We start from the raw sequence: 21,774 nt of genomic DNA on the forward strand, positions 1-21,774 counted from the left end.
TGTGAGAAACAGCTTTTTATTGAGAATAAACCCTTTTAGTCTTAAGAGGAAGGATCTTGGCTTCTGATATAACTTGAAGCTTTTACCTGAGCAGTGTTACAGACAGCAACTTACTCCTGTCAAGATAACAGGCCCCGCCCCCTCCGCGCGCCGCCCCTCCCACGAGCAGTGCGCACGCAGGTGCTCGCCCCGCCCCTCGTCGGAAGCCTCGGCTCTAATACCAAAAGCCCTTTCACACGGACCCGGAAGTTGGAGAGCGCGGAGCCGAGGTCCCCGAGCGGCGCCTTCTAGGGTAAGTTTGCAGACCCGCTCCCCGCCCCACGCCGGCTCACTCGTCCTCAGGTTGTGGGAATTCTCAGCGACCTGAAAACCCTGGCATCCGGTGCTCGGCCCGGAATAAACGCTGCCGCAGCCGTTGCGGCCCAGTTATCTTTTCGCTTGGGTTTTAAGTGTTTCTGAGGCGGTTTCGGCCCTCGGTCCACGTAGACACGAACTCTGGCGACGTTTTCTTGCTTAAAACCCTTTTTTACCTCTGGCCTCGCCAGGTAAAGCCGTCTCTCAGGAGTTGGAGTTGCGCCCTTCCCCGCCGCGTCGCCTTCTCGACCGTGGAGGCAGAGCCCCTCGCCCCTGCTCCCAGCGAGGCCGCGCCCTCTCCCCGGTCCTGGGAATCCGGAGAGCCCGCCCCGCTCCTGAGACCCCTTCCCTCGCAGCTCCTCTGTCCTCGCAGCACCTAGGCCGCTCCTTGTGCCCCGCAGGGCCCCACTTTCCTGTCAGCCCATCCCTTCACCCCGAGTAGGTAGGTGACCTGGGTCCCCCTTTGACTGCTGTGCAAATGAGGAAGGATGGGCTGGATTGCCCTGGAACCTTCCAACAGAGCCTCTCTATTCATGATGAAAAAGATTGCTCAGATCCTGTTTCTAAGCTGACCTCTTAGAATGTTTCTTGTACCAGTGGATAAATATTTGCAATTCTGTATTTTGAAAATATTTTACTGCAATTTTATAATAAAGAATTACCTGCTTGGTATCAGTTTGACCCAATCTTGAATAAAAAGTTTCTTTTTCTCAGATACATGGCAGATGTTCCCGGTGTTACATAGGATGGGCAATAAGGACAAACCTGGCCCACTTGCCCTTCACCCTCCCGTTTCATTATTCATTTATACCCGGTTCTCTTCACTCAGCTCAGACCTTCTCATACACAGCTTCTCTCTGGGCCTGAGGGAGCCCACTGGTAACATGGAGATGAGAGACTAGACCTGAAACTCGGAGCGTGAGCAGCACTGACCCCTGAAATGATTAGCCAAAGTGGCTGAGGGTCTGTGTGTGGCAGTTCTGGTTTGGAGGGAGTGCCTGGTTGTAACTAGAATTTTAAGTAGATTCCAGTCCTCCCTGAATGAAAAACGAAAAGGAAAACTGTAGGATGGAGGCAGGATTACAGGCTGTGAATCAGATGACTTCTATGAATAAGGCTAAATCTGAAGGGAGATTTTTTTCACATCCTGACATTCAGAAATCAGCTGTCCTCCATTTGTTCTTGGGTCTAAAGCTTGACTCCTCGCTGTGGCTCCACCGCCCTCTGTCAAGCTCAGGGCCCTGTCAGTGTCTCCAGCCTCTTCCTGGGAGCTGACCCTTTGCTCATGGTTCAGCCTGTCGTGCTCTCATTTACCTTTTCTCTGTTTCCAAATACCAAAACCATTTCTGTCTGACATCGTAGTTCCTTTTCTCACCATCAGGTCACCCTGGCTCAGGCCCTTTGTCTCCCTTCAAGTCTAGGCTCAGAGAGGTTCCCCATCCCCTCCTAACAGTCTCTCTCATGTTCCACAGGTTTATTGCCTCTGTATCAGTTGCCATCAGCAGAGATTCTTGCCCTTCTTCATTGGTTGTTTTGAGTCCTTCCTGGTTCCCTTCTTTGTAGGGCTCATAGTGTTCCTCTTCCCAGCGTGGTTGCAGTACCTGATACTGGAAATGTCTTTAGATGACAGGAGTATGGGTTGGGCTGAATAATCCTCAGGGAAGACCAAGAGAACAGGGCAGGTGATGAAGATATTTCCCATGTTCTAGACATTTTAACTGTAATTGATCTTTACCCCATGTGACTACTTGCTTCTTCAAAAGAAGAGCCAAGAAATATAGGAAGTCCTGAAAAGCCCTACAGAACTGGTGTCCTCAAGCAGTGGACTAAGAAGTCCCCATGTTTAGTCTGCTGAGTTTAGTCTCCTGCAGCCCCCGGATAAGCTCTGTCCATCCAGGGACCAGTCACCATCGTGGACAGCAGCTTTGCCATCTAGGAGTTCATGTGCTCAGTGTCAGCGATTGTGATTTCAGAGCGCTGAGGATGAGCAGAAATCCAAATCTAACGGGGCAGGAAGGAGATGGGAAATTAGGAGTATTAAAATTAAGATCTCAGAATGCTTGTTATAAGGTGGTCCTGCTCGGTAAGGATCTCTGGGCCAAACCTGAGAAGAGTGATAAAGTCCTGTGACGTAGGGGAAGATGGCTCCGAGAATCAAGGGCAGCGATGCCGCAGTGATCTGCAGCCTGGAGGTTCGTCCTTTAGAAGATGCAGCTGCAACTCTCTTGCTGCCAGGCCAGTGCTGGGTTCTCTGTTATCCACTACTGTCCCTCCCAAAAAAAGCACCCACACAGGCACAGTACACAAACCATGGAATCTTAACTGCACTGTTGGTGGTAATGTAAATGGTACTGCTACATTGGAAAACAAAATGGAAGTTCCTTAACAAATTAACATAGAAGAGGCCTACAGTCTGTCAAACCCATTTCTGACAGATATCCAAGGGAAAAGGGATCAGTTTTTCAGGGATATGTCCTCAGTCCCAAAAGTGTGACTTGATTTGCAGTTGCCAAGGCATAAACACAGGTCAGATGTCTCTTGACAAAAGAATAGGTACCAAAAGTGTGTTATAGAAATATTTATTATATACTGTATATTCATGAACTATTTTTTCTCTATATATAAATATAAAAATCAAGGGTCCTGCATTTATGACAAAATGAATGAACCTAGAAAACAGTATGCCAGCTTAAATAAGCCTGATGAAGAAGGACAGATACTGTATGTGGAAACTAGAATGTCAAACTCATAGAGTCATCGAGTAATAAGGCTGTTACCAGGAGCTGGGTGGAGGGGGAAATGGGGCACTGTTAGTCAAAGAGTAGAGATTTTCAGTTGTAAACTAAGTAAGTTCTGGGGATCTGAGGTACTGCATGCTGCCTGTAGTTTTCTATATACTTGAAATTCACCCAGAGAGACATAATACAGTGTACTCCTAGGTAAAAGTGTAACTTACTCGACTAATAATTATTCAGCGTATGAATATCATATGATCACTTTGTACACTGTACATTTATAGCATTTTTGTTAGTTACACCTTAGTAAGGCTAGGAAAGGAAAGGAGACTTGGTGGGTGCTTTTCTCCTCTGAATGGTGCTCAGTCCAGGCTTCACGTTTCATTGATGAGGCATTTTGCATACCCATGTCTTGTACCCTCTGACCAGAGATTCCCCTTCTGGTAGTTTGTGTTAGTCCACAGGTTGTGAATGTTTAAGATGCCCCAGTTCATTCCAGTCTGGATCCCTCACTGAGCATCAGGACTGTGAGTCCTCTCATTCCTGAAGGCTGAGATCTGGGCTGAGGAGGGGGTGCTCTGTTCTGAGTGGGGATGGATCAGGGCCTGCTGTGTGACCTGAAGGAGATTGCCTGGTCAGCGGAGGTGCCCCCTGCTGCTCTGTACATGAGGCCTCACCAGGAGGGGAGTGTGATCCCAGGGAAAGTGTGGGAAAGTCCTGTGTTGGTCTCTCTGCGGGAGTTGACTGTTCTGAGTCCCTCCTGAGAGAGTGGCCACTGGGAATTGTCTGTTCCTCATGGTGAGGGCTTCCCTGTGTGTGTGGTTGGGTTTCAGGAAGGGGATGTGTTGACTCTAAGCATTAAACAGCATGTTTTCCACTTTCATGATAGACCTCTGAAGACATGTGTTGCATGAGGAAGCCCTGAAGTTGAGGAAGAGGAAAGAAAAGGAGTCAGGCATGGCTCTTTCTCAGGTAAGGTCATACTCAGCCTGTCCTTCCTGAAATGCCCTTCTCTGGACTCGGTAATTGTGTCTGACTCTGGAGTGTCCTGTCTGACTCCTGTACACCCATACTCACCCGGGGCCTTCCCTCAGGGCCTGTCGTCTCCACTTAGATCCCGTGTCCCCATGAGCCGGTGACCTGGCCCTTGTGAGGAGGCTCCCCTGGGCACCGTCCTGGGCAGGGCTTCTCACCCACCGGTTGAAGACGGGGTCTCAGTGCTGTTGGGCAGCAGGGATTGCTTAGGGCCCATCTGGATGCGCTGTATGTTCTCTGTCAACCAGGGTCCAGAAACTGTGGGTGGAAGAAGTCAGGTATTAATATGCACAATAGCTGGTAAAATCTGGGAATCAGATCAATTGAGACTGTCCTTTCCCTTTTGTGTATCTTGACATCCTTGTGATTATACTTCACATATACACAAAGATTTATTTCTGAGTACTGTATTCTGTTCAGTTGGTTTATTTGTCTGTTTTTATACCAGTACGTAGAGAAGGCAATGGCAACCCACTCCAGTACTCTTGCGTGGAAAATCCCATGGAGAGGGGAGCCTGGTTGGCTACAGTCCTTGGGGTCGAGAAGAGTTGGACACATCTGAGCCACTTCATTTTCACTTTTCACTTTCATGCATTGGAGAAGGAGATGGCAGCCCACTCCAGTGTTCTTGCCTGGAGACTCCCAGGAACGGCGGAGCCTGCTGAGCTGCCGTCTATGGGGTCGCACAGAATCAGACACGAGTGACGTGACTTAGCAGCAGCATACCAGAACTACATCACCTTGATTACCTTGTAATAGGTTTTGAAATAGAAAGACCTCTATCTTCCTTCTTCAAGAGTTTTGCTGTTTGCTCTTTGAATAGTTCTGTGACTTTCACCATGTTTTATTCTGCTTCTACAAAGATTGCCATGGCAGCTTTGATAATGAGTTAATTGGTTGATTGACCCTTTGTGTGGTTATTAAAGAATCTTTTTTGATATAGCATGTTTCTTTTATAATCTTTATGAGTTTTACCTATGAAATTTTGTCATGTAGGAAAGAAGATAAATTGACTTTACTTTCAATTTGGGGACCTCTGATTTCTTTTTCTCATCTAATTGCTCCAAGGGTTTCAGTGCTTTGTTGAACTGTAGTGCAGAGTGTGCATCCTTGCCGTCTGGACCTCAGAGGAAAAGCTTTCCTTCTTTCCCCATTGCTGTGCTCTTTTCATAATGGCATTTCTTATGTTGACGTTGGTATAATTTGTTGTTTGTAGTTTGTTGAGTGTTCCATCTTGAAAGGTTGTCAAATTTTTGTCAAATGGTTTTTTTCTGCATCAAGATGATCCTGTTTTTTTTCCTTTAATCTGTTAATGTATTGTGTCATATTAATTGATTTTTATATGTTGACTTCTCCTTGCCTTATATGAATAAAACCCACTTGGTCATGGTGTCAAATCTTTTTGTTTACTTAAATTATTTTAAGTGAAGGATAATTGCTTAACAGAAGTTGTTGTTTTCTGCCAAATACCAGCATGAATCAGCCACAGGTATACATATGTCCCCTCCCTCCCGTCTTCCTCCCTATCCCACCCCTGTAGGTTGTTAGAGAGCCCCTGTTTGAGCTCCTTTAGTCATTCAGCAAATGCCCTTTGGCTCTCTACTTTACATATGGTAATGTAAGTTTCCATGTTGCTCTCTCCATACATCTCACCCTCTCCTTCCTCCCCTCCCGCCTCCATCTGTTCTCTCTGTCTGTTTCTCCAGATCTTTTTAATACGTGTTGAAGTTTGTTTGCAAGTATTTTAATTTTGCATGAGTATTCGTCAGTGGTGTTGGTTTCTAGTTTTCCTTTCTTGTGTCTTTGAGAAGTCAGTAAACTATTAGAATCATGCTTGCTCCATAGAATTAGCAGGATTAGTGGTAATTTCTTTTGTAATGTTTGGTAGAATTTGGCCTGTGTTTTTCTTAGAGGTTTCTGACTACTTTTTAAATCTCTCTAGTTATAATGGGCTTCCCTGGTGACTGAAATCATAAAGAATCTGCCTGCAGTGCAGGAGACCCAGGTTCTATCCCTGGGTCAGAAGATTCCCTGCAGAAAGGAATGGCAGGTTAGTCCAGTATTGTTGTCTGGAGTAATTCCATGGACAGAGGAGCCTTGTGGGCTACAGTCCATGAGGTCACAAAGTGTCAGACACGACTGAGTGGCTAACACTTTCAGTTTCAGCAGTCTCCATTTTTTAAATTCTTAATAAGTAAAATTGTGTGTGTGTTTCTGAGAATTTGCCAGTATCTCCTATATTCTGTCATTTATAGGCATTATTCGTCGCCGTACTTTCTTATCTTTAGAAACATTCTTTGACCTCAGTTGAAATCACTCCTGTTCCTATCTGTTTTTAGTTATTTGAATCTTTTTTTCTCTTTTCCTTAGTCTAGGTGGGGGTTTTCCTATACAGTTTTTTCAAAACATCAACTCTTGGTTTGTTGATTTTTATATTTTTCTACTTTCTGCTTTATCTCTGGTTTAATCTTTCTTATTTACCTGTGTCCTTCTGCTAAACTTCAGTTTAGTTTGTTTTCCGCTTTCTGCTTCCCAGAGGTCTAGCAATAGATTTCAGATTTAAGATCTTTTCTCTTTTTTACTGTAAGCATTTAACAGTTCACACTTTTAGTACAGTCTTCTCTGTGTGTTATAAATTTTGTACTGTTGTCTTTTTGTTTTCATCCATGTATTTAAAATTTTCTATGTGATTTGTTTTCTTTTACCCATTTGTGGTGTAAGAGTGAGTTGTTTAATGTCCACATTTAGGGAATTTTCTCTTTTCTTGTGTTTATTTCCTTGCTGTTAGGGAAGATACTTTTATAGTGTCAGTCTCTTAAAATTGTTAATTTTGGCCTAACGTGTGGTCTCTCATAGAGAATGTTTTATGTGTCCTTGAGATGCATGTGTTTTATGCTTTAGTTGGGCCATGTGATCTGTACGTGCGTTTTCAACTTGAACATTGAAATCTCGTACTATTCCTGTGCCTGTATTTCTGTCTTCCTTTCCCTTAATGTTTGCTTAATTTTTCTGAGATATCTAATGTTAGATGTATATATATTTTTACTTGTTAACAGCTTTTTGGTAAATTGACCATTTTATCATGATACAATATTTATTTCATTGCAGTTGTTATTTCTTCAGTTTATTTTGTCTGCTATAACAGTCTCCCCTGCTGTCTTTAGGATGGACTGTCTTTTTTTATCCTTTCACTTTTTACCTTTCCATGTCCTTAGGTTAGTGAGTAGTACCAGTTTCAACTCTCTGATAAACTCTGTGTCTCTTGCCCTGTGTTTTTCCTCCTGTTACTTCTAGTGGCCACTGCTCATGCGCATCCTATCTGGGTAAAAGACAGGCACCCTAGACGGCTGCTTTCATGCCACTGTAATTTCAGAAGGAATGTATTGAATGTTTCCTTCCCATCATGATGTTTCTTGAGATAGTGTTGCTGAATAACTATATATTTTTTCCATATTCGTTTTTGCCATGATTTTTAATTCTTCAAGAAGCTTTTTTACTTGACTCTTGTGATAATTTCTTTTTGTCATAATCTAATGACTCTTCTAATTTCAAATCACTGTTTTATTAATGGAAAAATTCAGAAAGAAACTCTTTGGCTTCTGTTAATGCCTCGGTTATAAATTTAAATGGATAAAATTGTATTTGTATTTTTGTATGTATTTTTATTTTTGTATGTATTTGTATTTTTATTTAATGTTTTTACGTTTTCTCTTGGTAGCCTAGTATAGAATCCTGTTGATAAACGCAGCTGAGTACGAAGGATACATTTTTATCGTCTGAAAGATGCTGAAATACATGTGAATAAAAGGATGATATACAATTGACCAAAAAGTCTGTCAAGAGACCAATCCTCTCATTTCAGTTAATTTTTTATAGATATATATGCATGCATGTGCAAGTCTGTGGTTTAGATAGAAGACATCATGATTTGAAGACTACACATTACCTTTTTTTTCAGTTGAAATTATGTTATCAGTATCATCTGTGGCCTTGAAATTTTCTAAACAATCCTGTTAGTGTTTTAAGTAGTAAGTTGCTAACAGTTGTGTTTCTGTATCCACGTCTATAATGAGCTTTCATGCCATTCCACATTGATCAGCTTGGACTTTTTCTTTTTCACATTAATACAATATTTATTTGCTTTCCTTCTGTCAAACCCTGAGCCCACCACTGTCTCCAGGCTGCCTGGGGAGTTACAGGAAAGGGAACAAACAGGGCAGACACAGGAGAGAGAACTGTGGGAGGTGGAAGCAGCTCCTTCAGGTCGTGAGGAAGATGAGCTAGACCACCATCAGACCAAAGAGCCCCATGGCATTTGAGAGGGCCAAGTCCATGGTGCAGACGAGCTGCTGTTTCAGAGAAGGGTTCTTGGGTAACAGTGATGAAGCTCCTGAACACAGTCCCACTTTCAGCCTTGGAGCCAGCCTCCCCTGCTCTCGCAGCTCCCAACTCCAGAGAACTTGGCTTCTGTGTCAAAGTTCCTTGAAATAGTGCTGGTTTGGAAGCTGTGGCTAGGAATAAGTGAGATGGTCGGGGGACCCGGGGCTGCCAAGCTGCTGTGGCCCTCATCGGTCAGTGTCTCCGGTCCTTCACCACTGCGGACAGTGATCACTCAGCAGGCGGGAGGTTCTCCCAATCAGGGAGGGGGTGGAGATGAATTCCGCGCAGGCGTCCATTCTCAGGGGATGAAGGCCCGAGGCCTGAGAACTGCTCCCCCTGCAGAGAAGACAGAGGGGCAGGGAGGAGGCTCACCTTGGACTTCTTTCAAGTTTTCTTTAGGAGCCCTCTGTCAAAGGACTTTTAATGTTCTCCATATTACTTAACTGTTAGACGCTTAAGCTTCAGTTGCTGAGCCCGTCTCTGAGTTCAGGTGCTTTGTGTAACATTTCTTACCTTCTTGATCTGAGTCGAGTTTCTCAGAGTGTGTGACACGGTTTTTCTTCTGTAAGGTGGGAACAGATCGTTCTTCAATGAGCTATATATTGATGACAGGTTCTTGCCTGTAAAGTACTTATTTAATGTTTAGTGTAATACTACAGTAATTTAGAGTAACAGGAAGCCTTCAGACACTTTTGGTCCTTGCTGCAGTTTTCAATGTCATAACTGAAAATTTTGACCTTTCTGTTAAAAGTGGACTTCATCATCTCTGAAGACACCACTCATGGTGTAGCTCACCTAGATTATGAATTGCATTCACTGGGTAGAATGTAATATCTGACACTTCTGTATAGCCAATACAGTGTTGAGTTTCATTTATATATAGTTCATGGATTTTGAAGAATGATGAAAAATCCATATTAATTGGAGGATCGCATGCGGTCTTATGAAAAAGCATAAGAAGTTAAAATCAGAGTCCATATTTTCTCCAGATACTGCTGCATGGATCTGTTAGAACACATACTTCAACCAAGTCCATCCTTACCCCTTACTACCCTTTCTTTTTTGCATGAAAATGAGAACGTTTCATGGCCCTTTTGGTGACATGTGGTTTCATTTCAGGAACGACTGACCTCTGAGGATGTGGCCATCAAATTCACTCAGGAGGAGTGGGAATTCCTGGACCCTGCTCAGAGGGCCTTGTACAGGGATGTGATGCTGGAGACCTACAGGAACCTGCTGTCTGTGGGTGAGGATGGCTTGCTTCCAGAGCTGCCCTTGGGTATCTGCATTTTCCCTGTGTGCCCCTTGGGAGGCCCTGATGTCTTTCATCTGAGAGTTCTGGTTACTCGGGCATGACACAGCTTGACAAGGTTAAACTGACCCTCTTCAGATGCTGTGTCTGTCTCCTGTTACATGTGAGGTTGTCCCAGCGCTTAATTATGTACAAAGCTCACTGGCAAATGTTAAAAGAAAACAATAAAAAAACCCAATTTCCTATTTTTTACCTTTGACCTTTGGCTCAGTGTTTAGAAAAATGCACAGCACTTTAGATTTCTTTTTTTTCTGATTACCCTGAATATCCATTTCTTTTTGTTTTGCTTATTTGTTTACTTTTTTTGGCTGCACCATTCTGCATGTGGGATCTTAGTTCCCTGACTAAGGATCAAACCTGCACCCCCTGCATTGGAAGTGCAGAGTCTTAAGCACAGGATCACCAAGGGAGTCTCAGAATTTATGTTTCTGATCTGAATATTATCTCCACATTGGAGCTCCAGAAAAGCTCTGGACAGTGGAGACTGATGTAAAAATAGCCAAAGATACAATGTATAAAGAAAAAGTATCTCAAAAGGGCTGTTTCTTTGTGTTTAGGAGTGGGACATGCTGGTTGATTGGCTCCTCTGTGTTTGTTACTTAGGAAGATGTAAGAAGAGTGGGTAGAGAGGTCGTCTTTTTGATGCTAGATCCTACGAGGGGAGCATATGTGAATCCCGCGGGCTCTTAGCTTGCCATCTGTAGGTCAGGCACATGGTCCCATCTCAAGATCCTGTAATGTCTGACCTTCCTGTTGTGTTAGTTTTACTCTTGTGCTGCTTTAGCTAGTCTGGGAATGTCAGCTGTTCCCAATGTTACATTCTCCTTTCTTTGTATCATTTTACTTCTTAAATTTCTTTGAAATATATTCCTGAGGGTCTGAAATTTTATCTGGTTTCCTTGCTGTGATAATCCACCTATGTTTAATTGGCCGCCTCTGGTGAGTCTCTGTGGAGTGGATTTACTAGGTAACAGAAAACTGTGATGGAGACACTATTCTTAATGTTATTTTCTTGCTCTGTTCAAAGTCACCACTTAAAGCTATCCAGTAGAGTAGTCAGTATCTTATAGGATTATGAGAGAGAAAGTATCACGAGAGCCTGATGCATCTTTCCAGGTTATTTTCTGGCTCTGGAGACTCTGACCAGGGCACCATGACTCTGTTGTTCATGTGTATCAAGGACCATATATTTTAGCCTCTGTAAATGATATGGGAATTTATCCCAGGACAGCTTTGTCCCAGTTCACATTCTCATATCTATGAGCCTGTTGACTGCACTGTTGTTCTGTTCATTGTAAGTATTTTTTCATTTTATCATTGAGTTCAAATTTCTTTGTTACTGTTAGTGTTTCTGTTTTGTATTTGCAATGCGTTGGATGGTTGATTGGAGAATGGTCCCTACAGTGCAACTGGTGATCAGTCCCTCTTAAAATTCTTTGTATATTCTTTGTACTCATTTACTATGAGATATATGATTTCCACATATTTTCTCTTTTACTGTTGATTGTCTTTTCAAACTCACTGCACTTTAATGCACAGCAGTTTATAATTTTGATATAGTTCAATTTATTAATATCTGGTTTTATTTTGTGGCCTGTGCTTTTGGTGTTATATCTGGTAAATCATGTGTGGGCCCAGTTTCCAGTAGCATTTCCTGCACGTTTACTTCTAGGGGTTTTATACATTTGGGACTTAGGTTTAGGTCTTTGAACCATGTTGAGTTCACTTTTGTCTTTGGTGTAAGATAATGTTCCAAGTAAATTCTTCTGCTGGTGGGTATTCAGTTTTGTCGACACGTCTTGTTTCATAGACTGCTTCCCCCATTTAGTAGCTTTTGCACCCTTGTGAAACATCATTTGAACATCTCTGCAAGAGGTGTTTCTGTTTTTGTTTTTGTTTTAACCATTCTTTTTAGGTATGCTGCTGCTGCTGCTGCTAAATTGCGTCAGTCGTGTCCGACTCTGCGACCCCACAGACGGCAGCCCAGCAGGCTCCTCTGTCCCTGGGATTCTCCAGGCAAGAACACTGCAGTGGGTTTCCATTTCCTTCTCCAATGCATGCATGCGTGCACGCATGCTAAGTCGCTTCAGCCGTGTCCGACTGTGTGACCCCATAGACGGCAGCCCAGCAGGCTCCTCTGTCCCTGGGATTCTCTAGGCAAGATCACTGGAGTGGATTGCCTTTTCCTTCTCCAATACGTGCATGCATGCGTGCTAAGTCACTTCAGCTGTGTCTGACTCTGTGCGACATCACAAACGGCAACCCAGCAGGCTCCTCTGTCCCTGGGATTCTCCAGGCAAGAACACTGGAGTGGGTTGCCTTTTCCTTCTCCACTTTTTAGGTATAGTTAATTTACAGTGTTGTGTTTCCGGTACACGGCAATTTACAAGATACTTAATATAGTTACCTGAGTTATGTCGTAGGTTCTGGTTGTTTATCTATTTTGTATATATATTAGTTTGTATATATTCAGATTCCTAATTTATCCCTCTCTTTCCTACCCCCGCCACCATCCTGCACTAACCCCTTTGGTAAGCATAAGTTTGTTTTTTATGCTGGTGAGTTTATTTTGTGAATAAGTTCATTTGTATCATTTATTTCAGTTCAAGATATAATATCCTATGACATTTGTCTTTCTCTGTCTGATTTCACTTAGAATACTCCCTTAGTCTATATTGCTGCAAAAGGCGTTAGTTCATTGTGTTTTATGCTGTGGAGGTGGCAACCCACTCCAGTGTTCTTGCCTGGAGAATTTCATGGACAGGGGAGTCTGGTGGGCTGCAGGTCATGGGGTCTTAAAGAGTTGGACACGGCTGAGCTACTTTCACTTGTATATGTGTACCACATATTCTTTATCCCTTTGTCTGTCAGTGAACATTTAGGTTGCTGCCATGTTTTGCCTGCTATAAACAGTGCTGCTAAAAGCATTGGGCTTCATGTATCATTTTGAGTTAGTTTTCATCCTTTCTGGATATATGCCCAGGATTGGAATTGCTGGTTCATGTGATAGCTCTATTTTTAGTTCTTTATGGAACCTCCATGCTACTCTCCAAAGTGGCAGTACCAATTTATGTTCCTTCCAACAGTGTAGGAGGGTTCTCTTTTCTCCACACCCTCTCAAGCATTTATTGTTTGTAGACTTTTTGATGGTGGTCATTGTGACCACTGTGAGGTGATTTTGATTTGCATTTCTCTGATAAGTAGAGACCTCGAACATCGTTTCAGGTGACTGTTGGCCATCTGTTTGTCTCCTTTGAAGAAATATCTGTTTAGATCTTCTGTCCAGTTTTTGCTTGGGTTATTTGTTTGTTTGTTTGTTTGTTTTGATATTAAGCTGTATGAACTGTTTGTATATTTGGAAATAAATCCGGTATAGGTAGCATCATTTACATATATAGTCTCCTAGTCCAAAAGTTGTATTCTTGTTCTCTTTTTGGTTTCCTTTGCTTTGCAAAAAGGTTTTAAATTTCATTAGATCTCATTTGTTTGATTTTGCTTTTATTACCATGACTCTAAGAGATAGATCCAAAAAAACTGCTGACATTTATGTCAATGTTTTCCATTTGTTTTCCACTATGAATTTAATAGTATCTGTTCTTGCATTTAGATGTTTAATACATTTTGAGCTTATTTTTGTATGTCGTGTTAGAGAATGTTGTAATTTCATTCTTTTTCGTGTAACTATCCATTTATCCCAGCATCACTTATTAAAGAGACTTCTTCATTCAATATTCTTTCCTCCTTTGTTATAGAATAATTGACTATAAGTAAATTGGTTTATTTCTGGATTTTTTATCCTGTTCCACTGATCTGTGTCCTGTTTTGTGCCGTTATCATATTACTGTGATGACTATAAGTTTGTGGTTTAGTCTGAGTCAGGGAACATCATTCCTCCAGCTCTGTTCTTCCTTCTCAAGATCGTTTTAGATACCAGAGTGTTTTGTATTTTGGTGCAAATTAAATTTTTCTTTGTTTTATGTAATGTGTCATTGTTAATTTGATAAGGGTTGCATTGAATATATAGATTGCCTTGGATAGTATGGTCATTTTGACACTGTTAATTCTTTCAGTCCAAGAACATGGAATACGTTTCCGTATGTGTTTGTGTCATCTTTGTTATCAGTCATCAGCTACTTACAGTTTTATGAGTACAGTTCTTTTGACTTTTTAGATAGGGTTGTTGCTTAGACTTTTATTATTTTCTATGAGATGGTGAATGGGATTGTGTGACTAATTTCACTTTCTGATATATCATTATTAGAGTATAGACATGCAGCAGTTTTCTATATATTTTGTGTCCTAGAAGTTTACTGTGTTCATTGATGAGGTCTAGTAGTCATCTGGTGGAATCTTTGGGATTTTCTGTATGTAGCATCAGAGTGACAGTTTTACTTCTTTTTTATTTTTCTAAACTTCAATTCCTTTTATTTCTTTTTCTTTTCTGATTGTTGTGGCTAGGACTTCCAAAAATATGTTTAATACAGTGGAAATTGTGAACATTCTTGTCTTATTCATGTTGTTAACGGGAATGCTTTCAGTTTTTCCCTGTTGAGTATGATGTTAGCTGTGTGTTTGACATATACAGTCTTAATTATGTTGAGGTAGGGTCCATCTGTGCTGACTTTCTGAAGGGTTCTTATCATAAATGGCACTTGAATTTTGTCACAATCTTTTCTGCATCTATTGATGATCATATGGTTTTTAGTCTTCAACTGTTAATGTGGTCTATCATTCTGAATAACTTGTGGATATCGAGAAATCTTGCATCCCTGCTATAAATCCAACTTGATCATGGTTTATGATCCTTTTATGTATTAGAAACTGTTTGAATCTACTCTTTTGAACTCAGGGAAAGTCTAGGAGAATAAAGTCTTTTTCTACAAACGCAAAAGGCTCAGAAAGGCTTTTGTAACTGGGAAGGTCCTCCAGAGTCAGTTTCAATCCCTCCTTTTCTTTGATACTCCTCGATCTTGAGATGAACATGTGTGGAAGAAGAAACGAAGTAAATGTCCAATTGAGAGGTTAATCATACTTGGCAGAGGAGCCCAGGTTTAGATAGTCTTTTCCTGGATGTTCCTTCTGATTTCTGCTAATAAGATTCTTACACAATGTCCTGGAATATTGTGTATGTTTTTCTTGAATATAAGCATTCCATTGTAACTCACAAATTTCACAGTTGGATACATTACATTGTAAATAGTATTATCCTGCTTTCTCCATGTATCACATCACTCTTAAAATCTCTCTTGTTTCTGTCCTGTACCCATAGACTTGCTGAACCAGTTCTTTTCTTTTAAGGTCACTCTATTAGTTTGCGCTCTCAGTTATTTTCACAAAGAGATGCAGTCCCAAGCTGATATCTGACATCAGCCTGTGTACCCTATGCTCCACGCAGGCCCTCTGTTAGTCCTGACTATTCCTTACATAGTACCTTGATACGGATGGAAACATGATTCTTACCTACCACATCCCTCCACCTTCTACATGCTTTCACTGTAAAGATAATCTTTGGTCATTTATTGAACAAGTATCTCAGGACATGACCTCAGTCACTCTGTGCATCCATGATGACTCACAAACCATTTCGAGATGGGATGGTGAATAAGAGTTAAAGAGACTACTTCTGTCTTGTATCTTCCTTGGTATTTTCTTTCTAAGTTCCTTGTTGTTGTTGTTTTTCTTTTTTTTTTTTTAATATTTTCTAATCTACTCCTTCGGTGGGTAGTCATGTTTACAAATAAGTTTTCCCAGTCTGTATGTTCAGATTCATATCCTGGTTCTCTTACCACTTTGTGGGCCAATTAAGTGTGTTTCCTGCCCTGATTAGAGAAAAACATGTTAATTTACCTGAAGCCTTTTAAAGCAAATTAGTGCTGTCAGTTGGCTTACAGTAGTTTTATAGTAAATACTCAACATTTACTTTTGTTTAAAAAAGGTAATATCTGTATTCTGTCATGTTGTTTATGATATGACTTTATCTACATTATATCTTTTTAAAATTTTATTTTTTAATTGAAGAATAATTACAGAATTTTGTTTTCTGTCAAACCTCAACTACATTATATCTTGTATGCTTTTCACTTGAAACATTTTTCAGCAATATTGTGTTTGGCACTAGTCAATAAGTACACAAAGCACTCGCTCTTTATTTATTACATTTTGATGCCAAAAACCAGGTAATTAAGAACAGTGCATGGCTAGAGATTAGCCTTCCTTGGTGGCTCAGTGTTAAAGAATTCACCTGCTAATGCAGAAGATGCAGGTTTGATCCCTTAGTCAGGAAGATCCCATGAAGAAGGAAATGGCAACCGACTCCATTATTCTTGCCTGGGAAATCCCATGGACAGAGGAGTCTGGTGGGTACAGTCCACGAGGTTGCAAAGACTCAGACACAACTGAGCGACTGAACAACAACAACATAGGCAGGGATTGCTTTGGTTCTTGGCTGTTAAAACACTGGTGAATATTTTGCATCTCAGTTTATGTGTCATTTACAGATGATGGTCCTTTAGTGTGTAATCTGCACTACAGCTGACACATACTACTTGTTAATATTGTAAAATGCCTTTGTTTTGGGTACGTCGTTCTATAGCAGATTTAGAAAACTATCTTGTTTCCAAAAAATTGCTTTAGTCATATTCTTCATTTTCTCATTTGTTTTCAATTGTAAACAACCAATTATGAATAGTTAATTATTACTTGGGTAAGCTTGGTTTTAGATTATTTACTGTTACAATATATAATATATTGTTTAGAATTTATTTATGTACAGTAAGTATGCAGAATACAATGATAGTGTAATATTTCTCTTTTGAATTTGAGACAACTGTCGATTGATACGTTCCTAGAGGTCCTCATAGAAAAATACTCTGTTTTTGAGAGTGGGCATAAGATTGTCCAATGTGAGTACATTTGGCATATGGTTTTTAAAACTAGGTTACCTTAATGGTGAATTTATGTTATCATGCTTTCTTAAGTTAAGAATTCTATTCCTTTAGTGTTTCTAAAGACTTCAGGTCATCATTGTTGTGTTTCATAACTTGGTGTAAGATTTACTTTTGGTGTAATAGATGTTGAACATGAAACATTTGGTTTTGAATCATTGTCAGCAGGATACCTATGGTTCTTTTTATCTTGTAGATATCTCTCCTACACATGTGATCAAGCATTTACAGCCCAAAGTGAACAGTGATAAACGAGAACTATTCCAAACATTGATGCTGGGAAGACCTGAAAGCTATGGAGTCAAACATTTTCATCTTTGGGAAACTCAGGAAAATATGTGTGACATTGAGTGTCAGGGGAGAGATGACGAAAGAAATCAGAAAGGAACACCTGTAAGCCTTGATGGAAATGTGCCTGATGGAAGAGATTCACATGATAGAAAGGATGCAGGAATCACGCTCTTTGGAAACAGTCTTGGGTTTAACTTTCAGGATAAACTGCAAATACTTCAAACTGGTGGGATAACTTCTGAATATAACGAAGATGAGAGGTCTGTCAACAACAGTTTCTCATTTTCACCACTTCAAAGAAGTCCTCCTTGTGTCCAAACCAGTGTTTCTAATATATATGGGACTGATTTTATGAATCCTTCAGTAATAACACAAGACCTTAAAGCACACAGGGTAAAACCTTACAAATGTGATGAGTGTGGGAAAGCCTGTCTTAAGGGCTCATGCCTCATTAAACATCAGGCCATCCATAGAAGAGAGAAATCACATAAATGTGAAGTATGTGGCAAATTGTTTGATCAAAGTTCACAGCTTTCTCGTCATTTGAAAATTCATTCTGAAGTGAAATGTTACAAATGTAATGAGTGTGGCAAAACCTTTAATGATAGCTCCACCCTTGCTAGACATCAGATAATCCACTCAGGAGCAAACTTACATAAGTGTGATATATGTGATAAAGTCTTTGGTCAGAATTCATTCCTTGTAAGTCATCGGACTATCCCTGCAAGAAAGAGAAGTTACCAATGTAATGAGTGTGGCAAAAGCTTTACTGACAGCTCAACCCTCAGGAGACATCAGAAAATTCATACAGGAGAGAAATTATTTAAATGTGATATATGTGACAAACTCTTCAGCCGAAATGCATACCTTGCTGTTCATCAGAGGGTTCATACTGGAGAGAAACCTTACAAATGTAATGAGTGTGGCAAGCGCTATAGTCACTCTTCACAGTTCAGAAGACATAAGATATTTCATACTGGAGACAGACCTTACAAATGTAATGAGTGTGGAAAGACCTTTTGTGAAAAGTCAGACCTTTTAAGGCATCAGACCATTCATACTGGAGAGAAACCTTACAATTGTGATGAGTGTGGCAAGGCCTTTCGTGTAAAGTCAGTCCTTTTAAGGCATCAGACAGTTCATACTGGTGAGAAACCTTACAAATGTGATGAGTGTGGCAAGGCGTTTAGTGATAGCTCAAACCTCAGGAAACATCAGAAAATTCATACAAGAAAGAAATTATTTAAAGGTGGTATGTCTGACAAAGTCTTCAGTGAAAATGCACACCTTGCTGGTCATCAGAGGGTTCATACTGGAGAGAAACCTTACAAATGTGATGAGTGTGGCAAGCACTTTAGTCTACCTTCACAGTTCATAAGTCATAAGAGATTTCATACTGCAGAGAAACCTTACAAATGTGATGAGTGTGGCAAGGCCTTTTGTGTAAAGTCAGTCCTTTTAACTCATCAGACAGTTCATACTGGTGAGAAACCTTACAAATGTGATGAGTGTGGCAAGGCCTTTCGTGTAAAGTCAGTCCTTTTAACTCATCAGACAATTCATACTGGTGAGAAACCATACAAATGTGATGAGTGTGGCAAGGCTTTTCGTGTAAAGTCAGTCCTTTTAAGTCATCAGACAGTTTTTACTGGAGAGAAACCTTACAGATGTGATGAGTGTGTCAAGACCTTTACTTCCAGCTCACACCTCAGGAGACATCAGAAAATTCATACAGGAAAGAAATCATTTAAATGTGATATATGTGACAAAGTCTTCAGCCGAAATGAATACCTTGCTGGTCATCAGAGGGTTCATACAGGAGAGAAACCTTACAAATGTAATGAGTGTGGCAAGCACTTTAGTCAGCCTTCACAGATTAGAAGTCATAAGAGATTTCATACTGATGAGAAACCTTACAAGTGTGATGAGTGTGGCAAAGCCTTTCGTGTAAAATCAACCCTTTTAAGTCATCAGACAGTTCATACTGGTGAGAAACCTTACAAATGTGATGAGTGTGGCAAAGCCTTTCGTGTAAAGTCAACCCTTTTAAGTCATCAGACAGTTCATACTGGTGCCAAACCTTACAAATGTGATGAGTGTGGAAAAGTCTTCGGTCAAAAACCACATCTTCGCCTTCATTGGAGAGTTCATACTGGAGAGAGACCTTACAGATGTAATGAGTGTGGCAAGTTCTTCAGTCGAAATTCACACCTTACAAGTCATCGGAGAATACATATAGAGAAACCTTTCAAATGTTTCGAGTGTGGAAAATCCTTTACTCAGGTCTCAGCACTCTCTAAACATCAGAAAATCCATACATGAGAAAAACTTATGTGAATGTGGTATATGGTAGAAGTCTTCAAAATTCAAACTTCACACCCTACTTTTGGTCAGAGAATTTATACTACTGAGGAACCATACAAATATGATGAGTGTGGCAACATCTTAGGCTTCATGAGAAAATTCATACTGGATAGAAGCCAGATATATATGTATTTATTAGTCAGGTGTTTAGAACATGAATTCATTCTAGAAAGACTCCTCACCAGTTTCACAAATGTGAAAAAAAAAAAAACCCTGTCCTCACAGGTCACGTCTTGCTAGTAGTATCAGAGTATTTATCCTGGAGAAAACACATAGCAGTGTAATGTGTATGGCAAGGATCTTACCCAAAAGTCACAAGACAGGAACATAATGGAGCTATACTTCCCAGACTCAGTGGTTGTGGCAAATACATTCTCTGATGACTTTAGCTCAGGTACTCAGCGACTGTAATAAGTCCATATTTGAAGAGAAGCTATAGAGATCTTTTTGTGTAAAAGAAACCCGAATTTTAACTGCAAAGATGATTCTTTGGGACAGTAGTCCACCATCTTTTTGGTCTCCTGGCTTTCTGAATAAAGTCAATATTCCCTGCCCAAAAAGTAATCTCTCAGTTTTTTGGCCTGTTGCATGGTGAGCTCTAAGAGCTTGGCTTTGGTAATACATTCATCAAATGCATTTGCTACATATGTTTCATGATGGTCTCTGGGAAGGAATCAGTGAGATGAAGAGGCCAACTTCATTAGATACGATTCATTCAGATCCGTGTTTCCCGGGAAAACACACAGCCTGAATTATGAAATTCAGTAGTGTGTGTGAATTAGCAACAGGAGGGGGCAGAAAATAATGTAAACCTAAGACATGACTCATCATGGTCAGTAGGATCTGGAAGCCTTTCCATACATAGTCCAGCCTGTTATAAAACATAATATGCTACCAACTGACATTGAGAAGAGTAGGCAAGATGTTAAAAGGACTGGGATTTTCGTAGGAGAGGGATAGTTACCAGGAACCAATGGTGTGCTAGGAACAATGCATAGGAAAAGGGCCATGTTCTCCATTGGATAGAAATAACTTGTATGTATGATTAAAGAAGAGTTACTCTTATTTATGAAAATTGAAGACAGAGCTGTTCCGGTCTTTGTAGATTGGGACCTGGGGACTGGAGTCGACGAGAATAAGGACGCAGGGGACCCAAGTCTCGAGTGAGACAAGGGTGCTTTATTTCCAGAAATGCATGGTTATGTATCTTCATACAAGGCAGCTTTAAGGCAGTAAAAAAAAATTGAGTAGAAACAAAGCCAAGCAAATAATAATCTTCAAAGGGCCAGAAAACATTCCATATCCTGAGTAAGAGGAGTATAACTGAATAGATTACCTTTAAGTAAAAAGTCACTGGAGGGAGTCACTGAAAGGAATCCAAGCAGGTGCCTTTTCTCATGATCTCAGTCCTGAGAACTGCGTGCAGCTCTGCTTGTTCCTGTTTTCCAGGAACTGATAAGGAATAGAGAGTCCTTGAGAAACAGCACACAGAAGAAGAAAATAACATATTGGATCCCTTAAAGTTGAACATCCCCTGACAGTTCACCCTTTTTTATTTTTTCATGATTGGGGGTGACGGTTGATACTTTTTGTGGAAAAGGCCCTGACCAATGGAGTTTGTTTAGTTTGAACAATTTTAGTTAAAGGCATTGGTTTATTACAAGGGTAATCGCCAGGATAATTATCAGTGTTAATAGTTCCAGATGCAATGCTATGTGTAATGCCTTGAAACCATCTTCGAGGGTCTAGCCCAGATAATTGAGCAGCGAGCTGTTCAGCTAAGGTTTCCAAATAGTTGGAAGAGGGTAGACTCTTAGAGAAGGTTTCAAGGATTTCCTTTTGCAGCAATTGTACATGTAAGGAAGCATTGTCATGTATGTCTTACAAATGAAATTTGATTTGTTCCGAATTGTAAGCACTATGGTAAAACCGAAGAGGAGTGATACAGAACTGAGTAGAATTCCAGTCAATTTAATAATGCTTGTTTTTGTGAATCTATTAATTGACCTCCAGCCCATTGGATGGCTGTTTTTAATTCCTGAATTTTATCTTGAACTTTTTCGTCTGTCTGAACCTGAGTGACCCATATGGTATGAGCATCTTTAATCCAATTTTGAATAAAGTTTTGTGTTTGATTTGAAGTTTGTAAAGCAATGTCTGTGACAGCAGCAGTGGTGCAAATGGCTATCAATCCGAAAATGCCAAGAATCAACCATTTCGTTGCAGTAATTTAGTGAGTAACTGGGAGGCAGATCTTGCCATCGGACCCTCTTTCCAGGGCTATTGGCGATCTACTGGCAACCACAGACTACATCGAGATCAAAGAATCAAAAGGGATTTTTTAGAGAAATAGAGAAAT

At 40.6% G+C, this 21,774-nt stretch overlaps 1 protein-coding gene and 1 pseudogene across 4 annotated transcripts; one reads left to right on the top strand and one right to left on the bottom strand.

Moving 5' to 3' along the window:
- Nucleotides 1-265: 265 nt before the first annotated feature.
- On the top strand, nucleotides 266-21,521 carry LOC136161646 (zinc finger protein 845-like). Of its 4 annotated transcripts, none has more exons than XM_065926652.1 (4): nucleotides 266-292; nucleotides 3,979-4,061; nucleotides 9,624-9,750; nucleotides 16,957-21,521. In XM_065926652.1, exons 2-4 carry the CDS (start codon nucleotides 4,047-4,049, stop codon nucleotides 19,371-19,373), a joined length of 2,559 nt encoding a protein of 852 aa, XP_065782724.1. In that variant the 5' UTR covers nucleotides 266-292; nucleotides 3,979-4,046; the 3' UTR covers nucleotides 19,374-21,521. The 4 variants fall into 4 exon arrangements, with proteins under 4 accessions (XP_065782724.1, XP_065782725.1, XP_065782727.1 ...); XM_065926653.1 differs by lacking the exon at nucleotides 266-292 and adding an exon at nucleotides 662-796; XM_065926655.1 differs by lacking the exons at nucleotides 266-292; nucleotides 9,624-9,750 and having other exon boundaries at nucleotides 4,009-4,039; nucleotides 17,142-21,521.
- Nucleotides 8,405-8,800, bottom strand: LOC136159446 (ATP synthase F(0) complex subunit C2, mitochondrial pseudogene; annotated as a pseudogene).
- Nucleotides 21,522-21,774: the final 253 nt, after the last annotated feature.

This window comes from Muntiacus reevesi, chromosome 2 (genome assembly GCF_963930625.1).
Source record: "Muntiacus reevesi chromosome 2, mMunRee1.1, whole genome shotgun sequence".
NCBI classification, from domain to species: Eukaryota; Metazoa; Chordata; class Mammalia; order Artiodactyla; family Cervidae; genus Muntiacus; species Muntiacus reevesi.

Bases quoted from the DNA above. Each gene is read 5' to 3' on its own strand.
- LOC136161646 (XM_065926652.1), top strand. The intron at 9,751-16,956 runs GTGAGGATGGCT...TTTATCTTGTAG, and splicing joins CAGGAACCTGCTGTCTGTGG to ATATCTCTCCTACACATGTG.